We start from the raw sequence: 21,841 nt of genomic DNA on the forward strand, positions 1-21,841 counted from the left end.
ATAAGACCTAGCAGCAGTGCAATGATTTAAATTACAGCAACAAATTTAAAACAACAGAAACTAAAAGACTAAAATGCCTGGGAGAATAAGGTGCCTGGCGACTCTTCACCTGGCGCCAAATAGAGCACAATGTAGATGCCAGGCGAGCCTCTCTGGGAAGCTCATTCCACAACTAGGGTGCCACAACAGAAGAGGCCCTCCTTTTAGTGGCCACCCACCTCACTTCATTCGGCGGGGGCTCTCAGAGAAGGACTACTGAAGACGATCTTAGGGTTGAGGCAGGTATATATGGGAGGACATGATCCTTCAGGTAACTGGCCCCAAGCCATTTAGGGCTATGAATGTTAATATCAGCACTTTGAATTGGGCTCAGAAATGGACTGGCAGCCAGCATAGATGGAAAAGTACTGGCATAATATGATCACGCTGGCCAGTCTCCATTCGCAATCTATTTTAGACCAGGTGGAGTTTCCAGACCATTTTCAAGGGCAGCCCCACATATATTGCATTGCAGTAACCCAGACAAGAGGTTATCAGCACATGGACAACGTAGCTGGGCTATCCCTGTCCAGATAAAGACATTATCAGCCTAAGCTAATAAAAGGTGCTCTGTGCCACTGAATCCACCTGTGCATCTGGTGACAATCTTGGATCCAAGAGTACCCCCAAACTACAAACCCAATCCTTTAAGAGAATGCAATCCCCTCCAGAACAAGTTGAACATCACTTAGCCAGGCAGACAAACTACCCACTGACAGTACCTCCATCTCATCTGGATTGAGTCTCTAGTTTATTGGCCCTCATCCAGTCCATTACCATGCCCAGCCACTGATTCACAACAGCCATTGCCTCACCTGGCTTTGCTGAAAAGGAGAGAGCTGGGTGTCATCTGCATATTGATGACACCTCAGCCTGCACTTCCAGAAAACCTCCTCCAGCAGTTTCATGTAGATGTTCAACAGCATGGGGAATAGAACCAAGCCCTGTGGAACCACACAGCATAGCTGCCAAGGCACAGAGCAATAACCCCCAGCACCACCTTCTCAAATTGGCTATCCAAGTAAGAGCAGAACCACTGCAACGCAGTGCCTCAGACTCATAACTCAGACAACGTATCTAGATGGCTACCATGGTTGATGATATTGAAAGCTGCCAAGAGGTCCAACAGAATAAACAGGATGGCATTCCCCCTGTCCCTCTTTCAGCAAAGGTCATCCCACAGGGTGACCAAGGCAGTTTCTGTTCTAAAATAAGGCCTGAAGCCCAACTGAAATGGTTCTAGATAATCAGTTTCATTCAACAGTGCCTACAGTTGAGCAGCAACCACCCACTCAAGCACCTTGCTCAAGAAGGGGATCTTTGCTACTGACTTATAGTTGTTATCAATTAATTTTAAATTAATTTAAGAAGCATTGGTATATCCTAAAAAGGGGGAGGTATTTTTGAAAGGGGGTATCTGCAGCCCTATTGCTAGGGTTTACCCCAGCTTAGGAGGAGATACAAGTCAGCAAAACTTTCACATGGTACAATCCAGTCAAAATTTAGCATGTCTAGGTCCAAAAATTTATTTTTAAAAGTTATGCATGTGATTTCTTCTTTCCTTCAGCAATAAGTACTTCTTATGGGAATATGTCAGCTGCAAAACACGTAGTATTAAGCACTGCTGCCAGCAAAAAGCAGGCACTGCAATGGCCAGAATTCTTTATCTGGTCAACTGCAAAGCTGCTGAGCAGCTACAGCAGTAAACTTACTTCCAGAGCTAAGACGGGCTATGAGAACGTAATAGTACTTTGAATACCTATGTTACCTGTCCTAATCAAAGTCGTGAAACTTTATGGAACTAAGGTGCCAAATGGTTTCCAGACCAGACAAAACTACAAGACGTTCTACAAGTAACACACAAGGAGTTCTTGTCAAAATTCATGAATTACATAATATTCAGATTAAAATGTCAGTGTGGAGAATTCACTACTTTCCATTTGAACTCTATCATCCCACAAATTTCAATTTTCTTGTATACAATTCCTTAGGTTTCAAGTACAGAACATAAACATTCCAAAGTATCAATTTTCTTTAATTGTTTGGAAGTAGTCAGAATTAAACTACACTAAAATGCCACTGCACTCTTTTGTCACACATATGTAAATGCTGAATTGGAAAGCCATGTGTGTAGGCAATACTTCTGCCTCCCTCTGCAGCTTGCCTTCTGCTTGTGCAGCTTCCCTCTCTCTGATTTTGGGTGATTTTCCCCTTCCCCAGCAACCCATTTCAGGGGTGCAGGAGGGAGGAGAAAGACTGGTTGCACACATGACCTTCTATGCACACAGTCTTTGAAACCAATGCATAAAACAGGACTGTCAAATTTCAGTGATCCAAGGTTAGAAAAACAGCGGTGTTGCGTTTGGAATCTGTATGCCTTCCTCCCCACACAAGCAAATTCACTTTGCGCCCAGCGAATCAGTTGCCCATCACCAAACAATATGTCAGTGGTACTACTTTCATCTCTTTGCTAGCTTACCTTAACAGAAGACCAAAACTGTCGCTGGAAAAACAAATAAGGTCCAGAGTTCTTGTTTTCCAAAACACTGAAAAATAAGACATGTCTTCAAATTTCAGTAGTACAGAAGATATGAATCACTGACATGATCCATGATCACAATACTAAAAGTTCTGCAATCCAATCCACAAAAAGGCATGAACACAAATGGAGTCAAACCAAGAAAAAAAGCAAGCTTACCTTTTGGGATAAAGTGGCATGAATACATCATCATCTAGTGTTCTCCTCATTCTAAGCAAAAGGGCTTTTAGTAATGTCTGAAAGAGTTCAAATTTAATACAAGATTTTGTAAAAATATTTTAACAAGTGCATTTTAGCACAAATCCAACCAAGTACTCCAGTGGACATTAGGTCTACACAAGTCAGTCAGGATTTCAGGTTATTTTAACAAGTTTACTTTTCCAATTAATTTGGATCTCTTAACATTATTTTATGTAAGGTAGCAAACAGGAAGGACACTGAAGTATTCAGCTTTACTATAGCCATTGAAGTGTATTCATCTGAAGAACCTTCATACAAGGACGGAAGTCTCTCTAGGCATGTACTGGACACAGGGTTCAATAAAGTCATAAATAGTGGGCTGGATTCTACAAGCTGCAAGTTGATTCCTACTCACCTCATGGGGCTTTCTTGCCCCCACCCCCTTGCTGCAACTGCCAGCACAAGAAGCCATTCCTGAGGCTGGGGGGCCCTTTGGAATAGCATTTAATGTGGCACAGGAGGCTGCAGCTGGGGGATGGTTTAGGCAAAAATTGGGACACATTGCCTTGCATGAAGGCCTAGCAAGTACTAATGATGTTCCATCAGTGCTGGTTTACATTAGCACAGTGACACCACTGGATACTGCCCATGAATGCTGCTCTTTAATGCATATAGGATCCAGTGTATTAGTTGTTTAGATTGGTACAGGAAAGATTTCACTCTTCAGGTTATGGATACTTTATCACCTCACATATGCCCTAGGAGAGCACAATTTTATAATCACCATGCCACAAAATTGTCTTCTACATTCATCCTTAGGAATAATTCAGAATGAATATAGTGCAAACAAAGCACAAACTATGCATGATCCACCAATGGTACACACTCCGATTTGCCACTGTCATATCCACCCTCAAGCACATCTGCTCACAAGTGCTATAGCCTGCTGTTGCAGTCAGTAAGACATGCCTACCCCTTGAAGATACTTACTTCAAGAAAACACTTCAAGCTACATCTTGAAATTATAGATTAGCACATCTACTAGCCAGCTTTCCTGAGCTACTTCTTTGTACTTTGCCAAATTAGAAACAAAGATAAATGTCTATGATAGCGACCAGAAACAACAATCCTATCAAAAAGATTATGCACAATTTTTTACCTGCGTGTTTTTGTTTTCTGCATGTACCACAGAAGGATAGCCATTTATTAGTTTCTGGGTAATAGCTACCATCCTAGATGTCTGTGTTGTAGAAAAAGGGTCCCATACATTTTCAGCAAGTACTAGCAGAAAAGAAGAATAAAAATTACTTTTCAAGACTAGATATCAAGATGTGGTTGCTGCTAAAAATCACAAAATGTTTTGTCTGTAAGAGGATTGCACGTTTATAAAGTACCTGTTAATTTAGGTAGAACCACTCTTTCCACAATAGTAGGCAATAGTGAAACATCAGCATCATCTTTCTCTTGATCATATTCTTCACATCCATAAAATAGCAAGGATTCAAACCATAACATACTCTCAAAATCTTGGCACTTGTCCTATTAAAATAAATACCGCAAGTATCAGTTGGGTGTTGAAAACAAAGAACCAGCCATGTGTGAACCCTCCATCTATATGCCTGTGCAAATGTTTAGGCTGTGTACTTCATTGTCAGAATGTCACTGTGATGCCAGCACGACATCATATTTTGTGAGGGTGCTCCGGCATTGAAATAAAAATGCTTTTTTAATTACCTTTTTTCTAATATATCAAGTTCTCAGATCAGATACCAGAAGCCATCATTTCCACCCCATTACATGTCCACTTTGCTGTAATGCCACGATATACTGGTCTGGTTCACGCTCTTATTTAAACCATGATTTGTTCCCCTACCCAGGTGTCTGGCAAACAATCGAGCCAACTATGGCTTGTTTTCCCACTCTCCGGGTTGTTTGTTTCCCTCCTTCTTCACCTGTTCCCTCTTTGTATCACAACTGCCTTTGTGACAATGCAGTACTGGCATGTAAAGAGGCTGGGTTTTTTGAACGCTCTTGCCCGCTGCCTTTGTAGCCTGGTGAAGCAACCCATGAACAACCTATGATTCTGGGTCCACATGTAATGACAACCCACAGTTCACAACCCAACAACAATCATGGGCTCTCTGTGGGTTTGTGGTTAACAGCCCATAGTTAACCTATAATTCCAGGTTCGCACGTAATGACAACTTATGATCCAACAAACCATGGTTAATTAAACCATGGTTTGTTGTCATGTGCAAACCAGGTCACTCTAGTATAAAGAGATTGACAAAGCAGCTAATTTTTGTGGCCGAGGCTTAGCATATGGAATCAAGAAATTAAACTGGTAGCATGATGCTTAGTAGGTAAATCAAAGATTGAAGTTGCAAACTACTTTGCAGGGCCCAGGGTTAAGTCATTATACTTATTCACTTTTATTTAATTGTTTTGCCTTGTTAAACAGACTGAACACAATGATTATACTTCAACATTCTCTTACCTCCAATGGGTTCCAAGGAAGTAACTGAAGTCTTATTAAAGGATTTAACAGCTTGGGTAAACAAAGGCCAATATAAGCATCCTTGTAAGAAGATAAATACTTTGAACGCCAGGTTTCAAACTGTGACTTAATGTAGTCGATAGAGGAAAAGTTTTCTAACACATCTTCAAAAACTTTACTGGACTCCTTCAAAATGCGATCTAGAATAGAAATATTTCATTATTTTAAACAGCATAAATTAATCGTCTTGTTTGCGGGTTTACTGTATTTTTTGGTACTTCTGCAATGTAGTTTACCAATCCAAGCAAATTAATTGCAAAGAAAACGTTAACATCCATATCATTTTGTATTTCCTATATCTTGGCTTCTTTACATTAACACCTAACCATGTTTTTGTTATTTTCCTTACAGAAGTTGGTTTTATAACTAGCATTTAACTCCATTTCTGAAATGTTATGACTTAATTCGTGGATACACCTTGCTGTGTAGTAGTGACCTGAAAATACAACTTCATGGCAATAGTTCTATGCAGCAAAGAGTTTGTGAAGCAGCTCCCTCTAAACAAACATACTTATTTAATGAAGCTAAACCCTGCCTTTTGGTACGTAACACATCTTCAAGGGGGCTTACAAGATCCCACACAAGATTCCTGACTACTAAAAAAAGCAACAGTTGCTAATTAGATTGGAAAATAACAAGGTCTGCCTTTTGCTGCTTCCAAGAGAGGCTGTGTGGCAGCAATATAAGAGGTAGACTAGGGCTGGAAGAGGTACCTCCAGCTGCCTGAAATGACCACTGATGAAAGGAAGCAACATTGGAACATAGGAAGCTGCCTTATATTGGGTCAGACCATTAGTCCATCTAGCCTCTTACTGTTGACGCTGACCGGCAGCAGCACTCCAGGGTTTCAGGCAGCATTCTTTCCTAGCCCTAACTGGAGATGTCGGGGACTGAACTGAGGACTTTTTGCATGCAAAGCAGGTGCTCTACCACTGTGCTATGGCCTCTCCCTTGGCTGTGGCATATCCTATGTTATTCTGTGTCACAGTAGTCACCACTTCAAAGCCTGTTGCTACCTCTGCCCAGGAGTGAGATAATAGCGGTACTCTTGTGTGGCGATTCCACATGCACAATATGTATATAGTAAAGGTTTGTATATGTGTATGGTGGCTGGTATGTGTCTGGAATGACTGACAGGTGTGAGGCGGGGGTTTGGCAGAGTGTGGGCAAGAATGACAGTTTGGCAAGTGGAAGAAAGGGGAAGTGGCTGAGTGAGAATGGAATGCAGTGTGATTAGATGAGAGCTTGTGCAAAAAAAAGGTGGGTGATTGCTTCTAGGGAGTCAGATCAGTCTGGGAGGAAGCTAGAGAAGTCTGAATTGAGATTGGGAGATAAGAGTGAGAACATCTAGTGAGATAGTGTGAGAGAGAGTGTGAGAGGGTTTTTTGAACATAAAGCTAAAAGCAAGAGTTATATTGTATAGTTTATAGTGTTGACTTATTTTATTTATCATCCCTGATAACCTTTCCTCATCCCAACCCAGTTCCCATTTCTAATCCTGTTGTACCAAATAAACCTTCTTTGTTTTCAATTTTAAAAGACAGTTTCCTTTTTTATGATTAGGAAGGGTTTTGTGGAATAACCCCCACATGCTGGCTGCTTGGTCTGTGCTACCAAAAAGAAAGAAAGCAGCTCTAAAAGGGTTATTGGTGGCAGTAATTGTGAGAGTGGTGAAGCATCACAATACACAAACAGAGGGTTGTGGGTGAGAGCCTAAAAGTGGCAGTGTGAGGAGAAACACTGACCAAAGCACCTGACCTGGTGACTCGAAGTAGGATCGTGAGGTGGTCAAAAAGGCCTCAGGTCCTCACATCTTGAATTTAAGATTTTCTCTATAGCCTCGTTTAAAATATCACATTATCTAATCATCTGAAATGCTCCTGACAAAATATTGGGATTTAGAGATGGCTTCTAGCATTAAGGTGAATCACCTAACCTTGTTCCATATTGAAGTTTGTAGTATCCGTTGAGGTTTCTTCATCATCACTAGAAAGGCCTTCAAGGTGATCAGCCATCTTCCCAGATTGCTCTCTAGCAAGTCTACGACGCGCTCTGTTAACAGGAATAGAACGTGTTGGCATTGTGTTAAAGTTAGAATACCACGCTCCCACCTGTCAGTGAAGGATACTGAATATTGTAAGGGGAGATATGTCTTCCCTTTCCTATTGCAAGGAGAAATGAAACTAAACTGAAGCCATCTGCCATGTCATAGAACACATGTTATTTGCTTCATCTAGAACCACAGCCCCAAAACATTTTGCTATTTTCCCCCTTCTCCTTAGAGTGGGACCTATGATATATCCAGCTGTCAGACTCCACCCCCCCCAAACTGGCTCAGTATGCCACACTATGAAAGTCCCAAGCAGCGTTTCACTCACAAGGCTGACAAACAATCATTTTAGATGTGCATTTATCTGCAAGGATGTAAATAAGTAGGAGGAAAAAAATTCTACATAGAGCCAGTCGCTATATGAAACAGTCAAGCACTCTCCAAAGACAAGGTGAGGAATCTGTGGCCCCTCCAGATGTTGTTGGATTCAATTCTCAGCAACCCCAGCCAGCATGCCCAATGGTCAGGGATAATGAGAGCTATAGTTTAATAGCATTTGGAGAGGTTCCCCAACCATTATATAGAGGAAGCCTCAATGCTGTTGTACCTTCTAGCTTCCCTTTCTGCAGTCCGTCTTTTTACATGTTCTTGGTACAGTGTTCTGTCTCGTCCAAAAGAATCAAGGTTTGGTGCCATCAGTGCTTTACCTGTAAGAGTACAAACATTGAAATTAGGACTCCATTTCGTGTTATAGGAAGCATAATTATGACAGTGTGTGTGTGTGTGTGTGTGTGTGTGAGAGAGAGAGAGAGAGAGAGAGATCAAGTCCCAATATACATCGGTAAGTCTGACTGCTCTCCTCCCCACCCACCCTCACAGATAAAATAGTGGTAGCAAAACTGTCTTCTGAAAAGATCCCATTTGGTCAATTGGAGTGTCTTCATCACCGTGTGCAAACTGAACAAAAAAGGTAAAGCCACTACCATATCACTCCACACTTCTCATTAAACAGAAAATATTTAAAATCTTTTTACATAGCATAAAAACTGTTTGTATTAGGAAAACACATTAGTGTTCAACATTTATAAAAAGAGAAAGAAAGGTAGCCCTTTAGCACATCTGTTAGAAGCCAGATGTCTGTCTCTGAGTAACAGGAACTGTTTTTCAGTTGGTGTTAGACAATTAGTATTGAAGTAAGATATTACTTGATACCTAATGATTGTCACATACTGAACATTTGAAAGCAACAAAACCTTTGGGAGCTGAGGAAAGGATTGTAGATGAATGTAGTTTACCTAATAGCTACCAGCCTGGTATAAAAGAGAATGTAAGATTTCACTAGCAAAATTGTGTAATACATATTTTTAAAAAATGTTACTTCAAGAATTATTTGTATTCCCCTGGTCTAATGTTTAAAATGGTATCTGGTGGGTTGTTGTTGTTTTTTTGCTTTTACATCACCTGAAACCAGTATTATTGAAAAGAAAACTGCTAGCAGAATACCGTAAATGCTTTTCAGGTTTATAGAACATTCTGTAAAATATTTTCAGGGTGCGAACTAAAGACAATATATAGTCACACACAAAACTAACTTGTAAAAAGATATAAAAGATCACTGTGAGACAGGAAAGGCATCTTACAGCTTGAGCTAGGATTCTTTTCATCTGAATTTTTTTTTTATCAGATTAACCCAGACATGTTTTGTAGGGTCACTTTAAGTTAAAACTGCACTAAGTAAACAAGGTTGTTTAATGAATAATAAAAACCTTCAAGATGGACTGACTTGAATGGCTTGAAAACTCCGAAGATTCATCTTTAATATCATCTTGTCGTCTTTGGACAAGGCGGGAAGCTCGCTGTTTGTACAGCTGGTGCACTGCTGATTCGAGTTCGTTAATCAGGAGCACCTGTAAAAATATAATACTCCGTAATAAAAAACGTCTTCATGTGTTTAACTGTTTGGGAGGCCACACTATTCCAAGGTGAATGCTGCACTTTTAGCTGTATCACTTTTTTATCATTAGATTTTAACTGAACTGCTATTTCACTCAAGAAAACTGCATCAAAAAGAATTGCAAACAAGCTACCTGACTGAAAGCGTAACAGCAGGTCTGTAAAGAAGTCCACAAAACTTACTAGTCTACAAGAACATTTACTTCCAATATATGCTCATATTAGAAAATTGTCTCACTCAAGACTAGTCTGAGGGAAAAAAGGAACTCTTTCAATTCCACTCAAAGCTTCCTCACCTGGTTGTGAGGGGGTAGATCAGATGCGTGCCTACTTAAAAACCAAGTGAGAATATAATATCTTTTAGAAGGAATTTGAGAATTTCAACGTAAGACTACTACTTAGGGTCTATGATATCCACTGAATATTTTTAGGGTGAAATCAGTGTTGTGTGAATAGAAGGCAGCCGATGCAACTGATCTTTCCCTTCTCATTGTCCCACCTGCAGCCCCATGTAGCCTGCCAAAAGCTCTACGGACGATGGGTGAAGGCGACCCTACAGAACACGGTGAAACATGACTTATGAGGCTGCAGTGGGAGGGGGGAATTGCCCCAAATCAGGTGGAGGGATCTTGCACTGCTCATGCAAGGTTCCCAGTTTCAGCAATTCTCTCTCCCACTGCAGCCATAAGACACAATTCACATTGTTATGTAGGCCCACCCCTTGATTCTTTAGCGAGGCTTTCTAAAGGGTACAGGGGGCTGTAGGGAGGAGGAGGGGAAGGGAAAGAGCTGTTGCACATGCTTGCATTCTACTTCTGCAATATTGGATTTCATCTCTTGACTGCAAATCTACTATGCACTGAAATCAATGAACAGCCGCAATTTTGGAAAAATTCTGTTAATAAAACCAAACTTCGAAGCACTTGGATTACACTCAAGGGGGGGGGGAGGTTTGCTTGCTTTTCTTTCTAACTGCAATCTTGCGTATGTTTGCTTTAAGTCCCACTGATGTCAGTGTAACTTATTCCCAAGAAAGTGTGAATAGGATTGCAGCTTGAAACAGGTTAGTATTGTGTTCAAAGGGCCAGCACTGGCATAACTGCAGCCTAATACCCTCTCCTTAAACACATTTATTTGAAAACCATTAGCTTCAATTGAACTTATTCCGAGGCAAGTGTGCTTAGGGCTGCTGCCAAACCTAGTATACTATCTACATGGCAGTTACAAAAGAGAATAGCAACATCTCGCTTTTTGGTACCGAGTCTGATGACACAGTCCTGATTCAGCATCCATTCTGGAAAAAAAGAGAGTTTCTAACATTTAAAGTTGCAAACAATTTTTTTAAAAATCAGGGGGAAATTTGGGAGAGGTTGTGCTCTGCATATATGTTGTGCTCCGATATGTTGGGCTCTGCATATCTCTCAGTCACCTAAATATTCTGGGTTTGCAATGATGCTACAAGGACTAGAACTTATTTGCGGTAAACCACTACACACAACCAGCTGCCTATTGAGGCAGTTGCCACGGAGTTGGATTTAAAGCTGCCACAGCCCATCTGCTTTGTCATCTGAATCTTCCTTAATTCCTTTCCCTCTACAACTATAGTCCTGGCCAGGTAATTCCAAATTTGTTTTAACTACAATGTCAACTGATACATTACTGATAAATATTGTTCTGTATTATAGCAGGGACTTCCTGATGAGCTCAGGATTTCACAAATTTATTTTAATTAAACTATTAATGCACAAGAATCAGAACAGTTTCCTTTAAAAGTGAGATAGAGAAGGCAGAACATTTCAAGGGTAATATTACCAAGAATTTGCATACAGAAAGTCTCTCTGTCAAAGGAACTGTAATAAAAAGCAGCTTTACATTTTATGGATAGAAACCACAACTTTCTCTTCAGCATTTTATTCAACTTTTTTTTTAAAGGAAAAGAAAATGTTACATAAAGGATAATTTAAATTATCCTTGCAATTCAACAAGGATATTTTCAAAAATTCTTAAGGGACTGGAAAGATACAGAGAGAGTTCTTATATCACAAACATTCCAAAAGTAATCACAAGCATGTGTATTCACACTAGACATCAGGTGGTTTGTTGTGGTCATCACCCGTTTCAGTTAGTCTAATTTAATACATTTTGCCTCCAGCTACTGGAATATGATCAGCCACATCAGGCTATCAAGTGGCTACAAGCACATGGGCACACTTCATCCTTTCACAGACATCATACGTGCTGCTCCTGCCTCAGCAGAACAGAATCCTCCTCTAAAGTTCAATCTAATCAAGCATTTATTTTGTCAAATACTCAATTCAAACTTTGCCAACTCAAAGGAAGAAAAAAGGCAGAAACAAACAAAGAAGGCATAGCCAAAAAAGGCAGGCAGCACAGTTGTATATCCAGTGTTGCTTCACAAATAAGAGCATCCTATGTGAGACAAGCTATCCAAAGCTCCACCCCACATGCTCCTCACAATCCGTAACACAAAACTGCACAGGTGCAAAATGATCAGAACTGTTCCCACAGCAGTTACGATGCACCACTGAAGCTATGCAAAACGCACACATTTTCAGTGGGGCAGTGAGCACTAGCAGTAACTACAATAGGTTTGCTGTGCCTTTTTCAACCTTGTATTAGCAGCCTCGCTCCCCATCCACAAGCTATATTACCTATACTGATATTTCACTGTTTTTCTTGAGTGGTCTATTTGCTGGAAGGATTCCAAGTTTTAGTCAGAGAGAAGAGTTGTTCCAAAGCCATAACCATACAGACTAAGTTCATAATTTATTTTACTAAGCGAAATCTACATTTGGATTGCCACAGAAGGCAATTGGGTACAACACCTTCTTTGAAGAAAGCTTAGTTTAGCTCACTTACAGCATAATTCTGTACATGTTTATTCAGAAGTAAGAGTCAGTGTGTTCAATGAGATTTACTACCTAATGAGCAAGTTTAAGTCTGTAGGCTTAATCTTTAAGTTAGTCATTTTTACTGTTACACATCTGGACTTAAATATTAACTGCTTGCTTCCTATAGTAATCTTATCATTTAGTTTAGAGATATAGCCTTGGATCCTAACTTCTATTCACAGAACAGGATATTCCTGCTGTCCTCTTCCCTCTGCACCCTCCTAAGGTTTGGGGAGCCCTCTGAAACAACATGGCATGTAGTATAGGGAGCTATGCAGGAAGGGAGAAATTATGAAAAATCACCCCCCGCCCCCTGTTTGAGCAGAAGTGCCTTCCACTAGCACAACTACATTTGCAAGACACATGCAAATGTAAATTCGTGCGAGTGCAAGTTAGGAACACCGTTCTTTATCTTGGTTATGTATTACTGGAATAGAAAATGAAATGGGAAATATAGGGTTGTATCCAGTGTAACTATAGAGGAAGATGTGTAACTATACAAGAGATGGCACTCTTCCACTAGCTACTATACAAGGGCTAGTGGAACAACTGGTGCACACAACACAAGTGTAATGAAGTCATGATGAGTTGTGAAAGCACTTGTGCAGTGGCTTGCACAAGCAGAATCAAAGTATTTGATTTGACATTTGCGCAAGGATGAAAACAGGGTTTCCACAAGCGGTAGAAGCTTTGCACTAACACAGGCGTGGGGAACTTCAGACCAAGGGTCAAATTCAATTTTGGAGAAGCTCTTGGGGGGGGGGGTCATTCCAGGGGTGGGCAGGGAAAAGGAGGTGGGGCCAAAAATACAAAATATACTAGCATAGTTTACCTTAAAGCTTTTACTGCCAGCAACTAAGCCTTAAGAGAGGCATTTCAACCTTTACAAAACTACACAAAAGACAGGAAACCACCAAACAATCAGTGGTTGGAGGGAAGGGTGGGGCCAGGGGAAGGTAGGTAAGGCCATCTGGGGAACATTGGAGGGTTTGATTGGGACCCTGGACCTAAGGTTCCTCACTCCTGCACTAGCAGAATGACACCATTGGATACAATCTGTAACTTCCACAAAGTCTCCTCTGTTTGGGCTCTTCCCCCTTTTTGTGGGCATTCCCCCTCTCATTTCAGTATCAGAGCTCACTATGGTTAGCGAAACATGTGCACCTGAACGTTTACTTACTGTAGTTACTGTTAAAACCAGCCTGCAAACTACAGTTTGGTACTAAGTACCATTAGCGAAAAGGCACAAATAATGCTTACGGTAGTTAAGCTCTGAAACTAAAAGGGAGAGAAGGAAATGCATGCATTAGAGGCTAGGAAGGAAGCCCACAGGACACTCCCAACAGCTTAGGTGCCTAGACAAATTTGAATAGGCACTGGCCTATAGGATTCATTGACTGACAGCTATGTTAATCTCAGTATTGCTTAGGTGTTAGGGAGATTCTGACAAAGACTACCTGCCATTTAGTTCTACCAAAGTACATATCCTATTTATTCCTTCCTTCTTGGTTATATGAATTTGCTTAACCAACTGCACAATGGGTTGGATCCAGACTTGCACTCAGTGGAGTTCTGCTGGTACTTGAAGAAGGGGGTGGGGTGGTGATTTTCTTTCATTCCTTCTTCCTCTTGCAGCCCCCAGTGCCACCTCCCATGCTTCTCTGGAGGGTTGGGGGAACAGCATGGGAGATGGCACTGGGGACTGCAGGGGAAAGGGGGAAGCAGAGAAATCAGCCACACCATGCACTTCCTTCCGCAGGAAGCCTCTGCTTCATCCTCGTTCCCTCCATGAACTGAAAGAGCCCTTCTGTTCACAGAGGAGCAAGTCTGGATCCAGACCAATATTTCAAGCCTTGTTTGGAGTTTATTCACCTGCCTTCCTCCAAGTCACACTATTTCCAACCTCTCTGCACCAAGGATTATTATTATTATTATGGATTAATATAGTTAGGATGGTAATATTTCTATAGTGCCATCATTACACACAATACACTTTACAGAGTACAAGAGGTCAGGTCCCCACCAGGGAGTTTATAATCTTCCATATACATTTTCTCCACATCAAGAAGAATTCTGATTTAGTTTTATTCAGGTTTTAAACGGTTTTAAATAAACAACGGAAACAGCAATTCCATCCTATGCTTACAGTGCAAATCTATGCCTATTTACTTAAAAGGAAGTCCTACAGTAATGGGGCTTAGTCCCAAATTAAGCATGCATAGGATTGCAGCCTTAGTTTATCAATAAATTATCTGTATATTCCCTAGACATCTATCAACACCAGCAAAGGCAAGTAAAAACTCCACTTGCATACAAAACTGCCTGAAATCAGGCTCCTGGAGAGTAGTAGTGCACACAAAGTGAAAAACTTCGTAACAAAAAGGCACCTGGTAACTGTTGCTTATTATCAGAAAGCCTGCTTTTTTCCCCTATAATCTTCCTATGAAAACAGTCTGGGACCCAATATCCCATTGGAGAACCAGAGCTTTTAATATCCTTATTTAACCATTTCAAGCTGCCAAGGAACTAGTGTGTCCCCTTACGTGGACTATGTGCTGTCGCACATACTGGGCAATATCCAATGCTGCCTGCATGCTTGTGGGACCCACCACTAGTGCAACGGGAAGGAAGCAGATCCTTAAGCAAATGGAAGTGAGGGGAAACGCTCATTTCCAGATTGGGGCAGGTTAGCGGAGATCACAGAAGGGAGTTCCACTGACCTGTCCCATTCCAGAAACGACTGCTTCTGTCATTTCCTGAGTTGCTATAGGATGTGCTGCATTCCTGTAGTGCTAGTGGTGGTCCCGCTGGTACAACAGAAACAGTGGAAGCAGCAGCAGTATAGGATATTGCCCACTACCTTTTATATTCATGACTTGAGAATTGGGAAATGCTTTAAAAAACACACAGGGAGAATCTAAGCCCCCATTGTGAAAGACAATGGTTTCCTGGGATGGAACTCTGCTAAGAATTAGAAAGCTGGTGTCACAACCTTAACTTCAACTCTGTTGTACTCCAATACTGACTTACATTGCTTTCACCACATTTAAAACCAAACCTTCAAATATGTGCTAAGTGCTTCACTGGAACGTACAAGAGAAAATGTTTGAGGATAGACTAAACTTTGTTACTGAAAAAGATGAATATATTTTGCATTCTTACCTTTTCATTGAAACACTCAAGCAAGTCTTGGACATACCCTCGCATTTCTTGCAGAAATTTATACCGTTCACCAACATCTCCAGAGGACCCTTCCAATCTTTCAATAGTCTTGGTAGAGTCATCACGGCTTTGCTGATGCTTCTCGTGTTGTTGCTGATTTGCTTTGTGAAATTCTTTCATTGAGTCCAACCTAAAGGTCAATGGACATGCACATTTACATCCAAAAACCTATTATAACCTACAGGATATATGTGTAATTTAACTTTCCTATAACGAAACGAACTACAAGATCTAACACAAACATTTTAAAGCTGTTTCCAATGAGGAGGCTCTGTTCTTTTTGCTGTAACATTGACTAGGAGTCTTATGGCACCTTAAAGACTAACCAACTTATTATGGCATAGGCTTTCATAGGCTAGAAAGCTTGTGTCATAATAAATCTGTTAGTTTTAAGGTGCCACAAGGCCCTTGTTTTAAAGCTGCATTCACTACATGTCAAGAAGTGGCTACCTCACTCCTGAAAGCTGTGCTTCTCTAACCCGCTCCCAAACACTCGGAGCCCCAATGGTTTTGCCCCAGTAACAGAGAGTACATGAACCCAACGTATCCTTCTCTACCCCCAAACCACCCTCGATACTGAAACTACTGCTGCTGTCAGGGAGGAGTCCAAGTCCCTTGAGATGTCTGACAGCTCCAATTCTGAATCAGAGTTGGAACAGCTAGATCAGAGCCCAGGGGAGGAACTTTACCCAAAGTCCCAAGGCCTTGACAAACAGATGGTCCAGGGAGTCACTGCCTCCACCCTCAACCATTAGAACTCAAGTTTCCAAGGAGGAGGGGGGGCATGATTTGAGAGATGCTAGAGAGCGTCGCAAGGCAAAGTGGGAAAAGTTAGGGATGGGGTTCAGATGCTCTGCCAGGATAGCCGCTCTTAGAAGCCAATGTAGGAGGGAGCCGCCCTAAGGGAGGGGTGTCACCGCAAGGCAAGTCTGGTTGTGAGGTTCACAGGCAAACTGCCGGCAACTTCATTACCCTCCTACCCTCTGGTTCATCTTCTCTATTTGGAGATCGCAGATTAGTTGTTCAGAGCCCAGGGCAGTCTGAAAGCTTCCTTGAATCAGCATTTGTAGAAAGGCTAGTCTTTAGCAAAACAAAGTCGTAATAGCCTGAAGCTTTGATTCTCTGTGGTGATGATTACGAAGAGAGAGGACGATCTATTCATGACAGCTGCTTTCATTCATCCTCAGCTAGCGCATGGCACACCCAGGGATCCTTCACACACACACACACACACACACACACACACACACACACGGCTGCTTCTTCTTATCCTATTTCACTCCATTCTTGAATTGCCTGGAACCACATATATGGCATGGTGTAAGTATAGCACAGAGGTCAGTTTGGCTACCCCTGTTATAAAAATGTCTATCACACATTTCCTTCCCATTCTTTGTCTTACCTACAGGGTAACAGTTTAACACATACTCTATACCCTTAATTCCTGTTGGTCTCAACAGAAATTAGAGAGGCATAAAGCCATTTCTTACAGCGCAACATTAAGAGTTTATAAATAGTTATCTTTAGATTTAAGCATGTAATTATTTTTCTACTAATTTGACTCACCTTCAAACCATTAAGATATTTGCTTATATTAAGAAGCATGGGCAAGTGTTGTTAACACTTGATACTTTGGATTTTCAACAGAGTAGTTTTTACAACTTCTAAAAACGTAATTTTAAGCCTCATGTCTAAAATGTTACCTATTCAGAAAAGATTGATTTATACTTCTAATAAAAATATAATGCGGTAATCTAAATATCACTGTCCTTTCAACTCCTTTGCTACAAATTTATTTTTCTGCGTCCAGAAGATGCGCCAATCTTCAACATGATCGAATGGTCACATTTAAGCTTCACTTCCACAGAAGTAATCCAAGTAGCCTTTTGAACACAGTTTGTTTTCTTCCTTTGTGTAATGAGGATCCAGTCTGTGGGCTTCCGTTGATGAAATTCTGCATCTGCCCCCCAGACTGAAACCTAGAGGACAGGTCTTACATTTTAAGAAGTTGGTCTGTCCTACCTGTCTTTAAGCTGTTTCTTTACCAAATCAATAGTAACAGGAGTCATCTCATTACTGGGAGTTTTGAAAGGTATTGTGTTATCTGTTTTTTGAGACTTTGTCTCCGATGATCCGTAAGCAGCATAAGTGTAAGGAATGCCATAAGATGAACCATAAGGCATTGTCTGGTAAGTATTCTGGTAGTACAGGTTATTCATTTCAGCAGGCTGACTTGCTTGAACCTACAGGAACAAAATATGTGTAATACAACAAAACTGAGATCCTGAAAACCCTATTATAAACGAAGATAATCTGCCACAAAGCTAGTTCCATTTTTAGTAGCTACGTCTGTAGTTCCACCAGCCCAATCATTTGTTTCCTGTGCACATAAGTATGTATCAAAGAAAGAAACATGTCAAAAAAATTCATCACTTCACAATGAAACAGGGAAGTATAACAACAAAACAAGATTTGCTTAGAGGATTTGGACTTTCAGCTGTATGTAGTCCCCTGGTCAGCAAGCAGTTTTACTGGAGTGTCATTTTGAAGATGAGCGGAGGCAATGAAGGGCCCCTCTATAATTCCCTGAAGTGGACTGCTGTGAAATCCCACTGCCACAACTATCACATCTTCCATTTACCCCTCTCGCCTCTGAATTGGCAACTTGGGGGAGGGGGGTGCAAGTGGTATTCAGCAGGGATTGATCTAGCCTAGAGGCAACCAGTTGCTGATTCACTCACCACAGCACACTATTAACTCAGAACATTAATTACAGAAAAACCAACACAATCTAATACTCAGTTAACATAAAGACAATAATGCAAACTTATCAGTATGTCATCTAGCTCATTATGGCTATTTGTATCACTAATTTGTATGCTTTATATTCCAAAGAATCCCAGTCTAACGTCCCAGGGCAGGAACACCTTCATACAGTACAAAAATGTACAATATTAAGTTTTCCACACTACCAAATGGTGATACATCTTGAGTATATAGGATTTCAAAGACAAAACCTGAGTTAATCTTTTTGCTGCTGACCGCCTTTTCCAGGCAACATTCATCAAAATCACTACACACACCTCAGTTGTCTTTTTACTATTCTGTCACTTAACATTTTAAAAAATAGTATGCTTTTTAGGATAAGCTGCAACTCGATATACCATCAACATCCATTCTGCTTTATGAAATCCCATCATAATAGCAAGGGTTGAATCCAGACTAAGTTAGTTGAATTTAGGCTCCGTTGAAATCAATCATCAAGTCAGACATGACTTAACATGATTTCAAAGGGAACTAGAGTGCCAGTGTAGTGTAATGGTTAGAGGGTTGGACTGGGACTCAGGAGATCTGGGTTCTAGTCCCCACTTGGCCATAAAGCTCATTGGGTGACTTTGGGCCAGTCACTAACTCTCAGCTTGACCTACCTCACAGGGTTGTTGTGAGGATAAAATGGAGAGGCAGACCATGTGAGCCACCTTGAGTTCCTTGGAGGAAAAAAGGCAGGATATAAATGTAATAAATAAACAAACTTAAGACTGGATCTAACCCACATGGTTTTACCAAACCCTGGTCAAGTGCCAGTGAGCCACTTTGAGGAAGGATTGTGTGAGAGAGACAGCAAGGTGTCAGAACAAGGCCTACCCAGATGCTGAACTGCGAAGTCCCAGTGCCACAGATGCTATTCATTCACATCTCTTTTTTCCTCCTCTAACTCTGGCAATTGGGGTCAAGAGGGCAATTAGGGAGCTAAATTCAGCCAAGGGGCCAACACTTGTGACCCCAGCTTTAGAGTAATTTGAATACATGCCTGAGGTATATTAATGCCTTTACGTATCTGTTCTTGCTCCCATCGACTGAGTTCTTCATCTTGTTCTCCAGCAATTAGAGCTTCATCATCACTTCCCTCGATACCTGGGCACAAAGGTAAAAACCAATAGGAATACTTAATGGGAGAGTATGAAATTGGAAAAAGTATTCGAAATTGCATTACCTTAACTGAAAAAGGCAAAAATGTGGCCCTGTTCCAGGGAGAAATTTCTAACTGAGAAGAGGCTCTGGAGCATGTGCTCCCACCACCCACACTGTGGAGTTGACAGTGACTCAAAGAACTGGTTTAGATGCAACATCACACTTGGTATTAAGCTCTCAAATACCTTCTTACTTTGATTTAGTGGCAAACCATAGTTTGCTTATTTGTCTGAAGCATTTTTCTGAACTGGGCAAACCATCATAGATTATATGTGCATAGGCTAATGTGTGGATATTGGAGGCAAGGCCGGGGGAAGCTGAACAAAATCAGAGTTATAGTTTGTTTGCAAATCAGAATTAGAAACCACAGTTTTATGGTTTGCTGGTCTCCCAACCTTCAGAAGAGAGTTTTCAAGGAGCTGCTGGGGATGGGGGCGGGAGAAGGAGGGCAGGAGAAGGGGGGCGGGAGAAGGGGGGCAGAAATGTCACATTCAACACATCCCCCTCCACTAGCACATCTCTTGACCCAAACCTATACTATACGTCATTGAACACTCCACTTCTGAAAGATAAACCATTTTTGTCAAGTGCTTTTCAGAGTCACAGCGTAATATCTGAAACTTAATTTACTGCAACTTTTGTCCACATCTTGATATTTTACCTATTTCCTCTGCAATCTTTTGTCTTTGGGACTTCTCCTTCACTGAAAAGACTATTCTTCGCTTCTCATCATCATCTTCATCATCACTAGCATCATTTTCATCTTCTCTAACAAGGCGCCCTTTCCCAGGATCATTGTCAAGGGGTATAAAGTCCCCAAGCTCACGAGCCATTTGGCGCTTTTTTCTTGCAGCATGAATAAAAGCTGCATCTGGGATTTCTCCTGGAAAACAAATTATGTTATTAAAAAACATCAGTTATATATCCAATCATAGGTGTCCACCTGTTACTGTGGCTCTAATTCCACCTGGCTGCATCAGAAGGATAGACAACACATGACAACCTACTCCAGCAACCTGGCTAGAATCAACTGCCAATCAGCTCCTCCTCTCCAAGAATTTTCTCCCTCAGTGGCCATTCCATCTGGCTGCATCCAAGGGAGAACGGACACAGCATTGGTTTGTGCTAGCACTATGACAGAACTGGATACTGCCCTCTGTTGATATGTAAAAGTCTAAAGACTCGTGGATATTGTGAAAGGAATAGCCACAAAGCTGAGGTTAATGTTTTATTAGATAAAGTCACTTTGAACACCATTTTGGGGGGAAAGGTGGAACATGCATTTAAATAAATAAATGCTAGAAAACATAAATAAACTTTTAAGACGTTTATTCAGTATCAGATCCCCAAAAAAGGAGAGGGAGGGAGGGGAAGAAAGATCAGCGCCATCACAGGTTATTTCTTTCCTGGGGTCTGAAGAAAATGCAGTTACGTAGAATACCAAGTATTAAATTAGTTAAATATGACCAAAAGATTCAAATTCATTACATCAGAATCAGTCCCAAGTACTTCAATAAACATAAAGAAAAATGATAAATTATACAGAATCAGTTTGCTGAAGAATATTACGGTAAAAATAGACTTTTAAATAGTTATCTAAATAGAGGAAACCAATTAAATATACGATGGGTGCAATCCTATGCATGTTGAGAGAGAGAAAAGTCCTACAACTCCCAGCCTCCTATACCTACTTACTTGGGAGTAAGTCCTAATGAACTCAATGAGACTTACTTCAGAGTAGACCTGCATAGGATTGCACTGTGAATCAAATCTAAGCAATTTATTGATTATGAAGAACAGATTTAATTAAGACAATGAAAAAGGCTCCCCTCCTCCCTTAACTATCCAAAGCAGGGAAGAAAGGGCAAAAATTACCAAGCCATCTAAGTAGAAAGAATGAGCAAATGTTCCACAAAGATCTTGATGCTGTGAAGATGACAGGAGTGTTACTGCATGGGGTCTCCTCTACCAGAAGTTTAATAATCTGCACTGACTGATACAGCTCTGCCTGTACAGCAAGGAAGAAGAATAACCAATCTCAGAATAACAACCTCCACTGAGGGAGAATGCACTAACCTGGACGCAAAACATTCAGAGATGACAAAGCACTTGAAAATGCTCCTGCAGCTTTTGGTTTTTCTTCTTCCTTTTCACTTTCAACTTCCATCTCCTCTTCTCCTTGTTCACTATTTGCAGCCCCATCTTCTTGAATTACATCTTTAAACTGTCCAATTTTGTCTGCAGACTGTTCAGCTGTAAAATAAGTCAGTACTTCAAGTAGCTTTTAAGAAAAGTTATTTTAAAGATATTTTGTTATACAACATACATTATATACACGTGATGCAACAATCCAGAGTTGGATTGTATCCAAAGATACAATAAAAATACAAGAGACTACCTACCTGTGAGCCCTGCAG

General features: G+C 40.9%; 1 protein-coding gene across 2 annotated transcripts in view; it reads right to left on the reverse strand.

Annotated features, from left to right (window-relative positions):
* The window catches only part of PAXBP1 (PAX3 and PAX7 binding protein 1), a 47,982-nt gene that overhangs the window by 11,246 nt on the left and 14,895 nt on the right, over positions 1-21,841 (reverse strand). Inside the window, exons 3-15 of one of the 2 annotated variants that reach the window (XM_084843606.1) lie at positions 21,501-21,677; positions 20,086-20,307; positions 19,264-19,367; positions 17,475-17,695; positions 15,393-15,582; positions 9,149-9,272; positions 7,973-8,072; positions 7,252-7,367; positions 5,256-5,455; positions 4,153-4,297; positions 3,918-4,039; positions 2,738-2,814; positions 2,519-2,585 (exon numbers count right to left, since the gene is read on the reverse strand). In XM_084843606.1, the coding sequence (XP_084699732.1) occupies positions 2,519-2,585; positions 2,738-2,814; positions 3,918-4,039; positions 4,153-4,297; positions 5,256-5,455; positions 7,252-7,367; positions 7,973-8,072; positions 9,149-9,272; positions 15,393-15,582; positions 17,475-17,695; positions 19,264-19,367; positions 20,086-20,307; positions 21,501-21,677 (1,865 nt within the window). Of the gene's footprint in view, positions 1-2,518; positions 2,604-2,737; positions 2,815-3,917; positions 4,040-4,152; positions 4,298-5,255; positions 5,456-7,251; positions 7,368-7,972; positions 8,073-9,148; positions 9,273-15,392; positions 15,583-17,474; positions 17,696-19,263; positions 19,368-20,085; positions 20,308-21,500; positions 21,678-21,841 lie in introns of both variants that reach the window. The other variant, XM_084843605.1, reaches the window with a different exon arrangement.

This window comes from Heloderma suspectum, chromosome 3 (assembly GCF_057233095.1).
Source record: "Heloderma suspectum isolate Gila_16-S chromosome 3, 16-S_ref, whole genome shotgun sequence".
NCBI classification, from domain to species: domain Eukaryota; kingdom Metazoa; phylum Chordata; class Lepidosauria; order Squamata; family Helodermatidae; genus Heloderma; species Heloderma suspectum.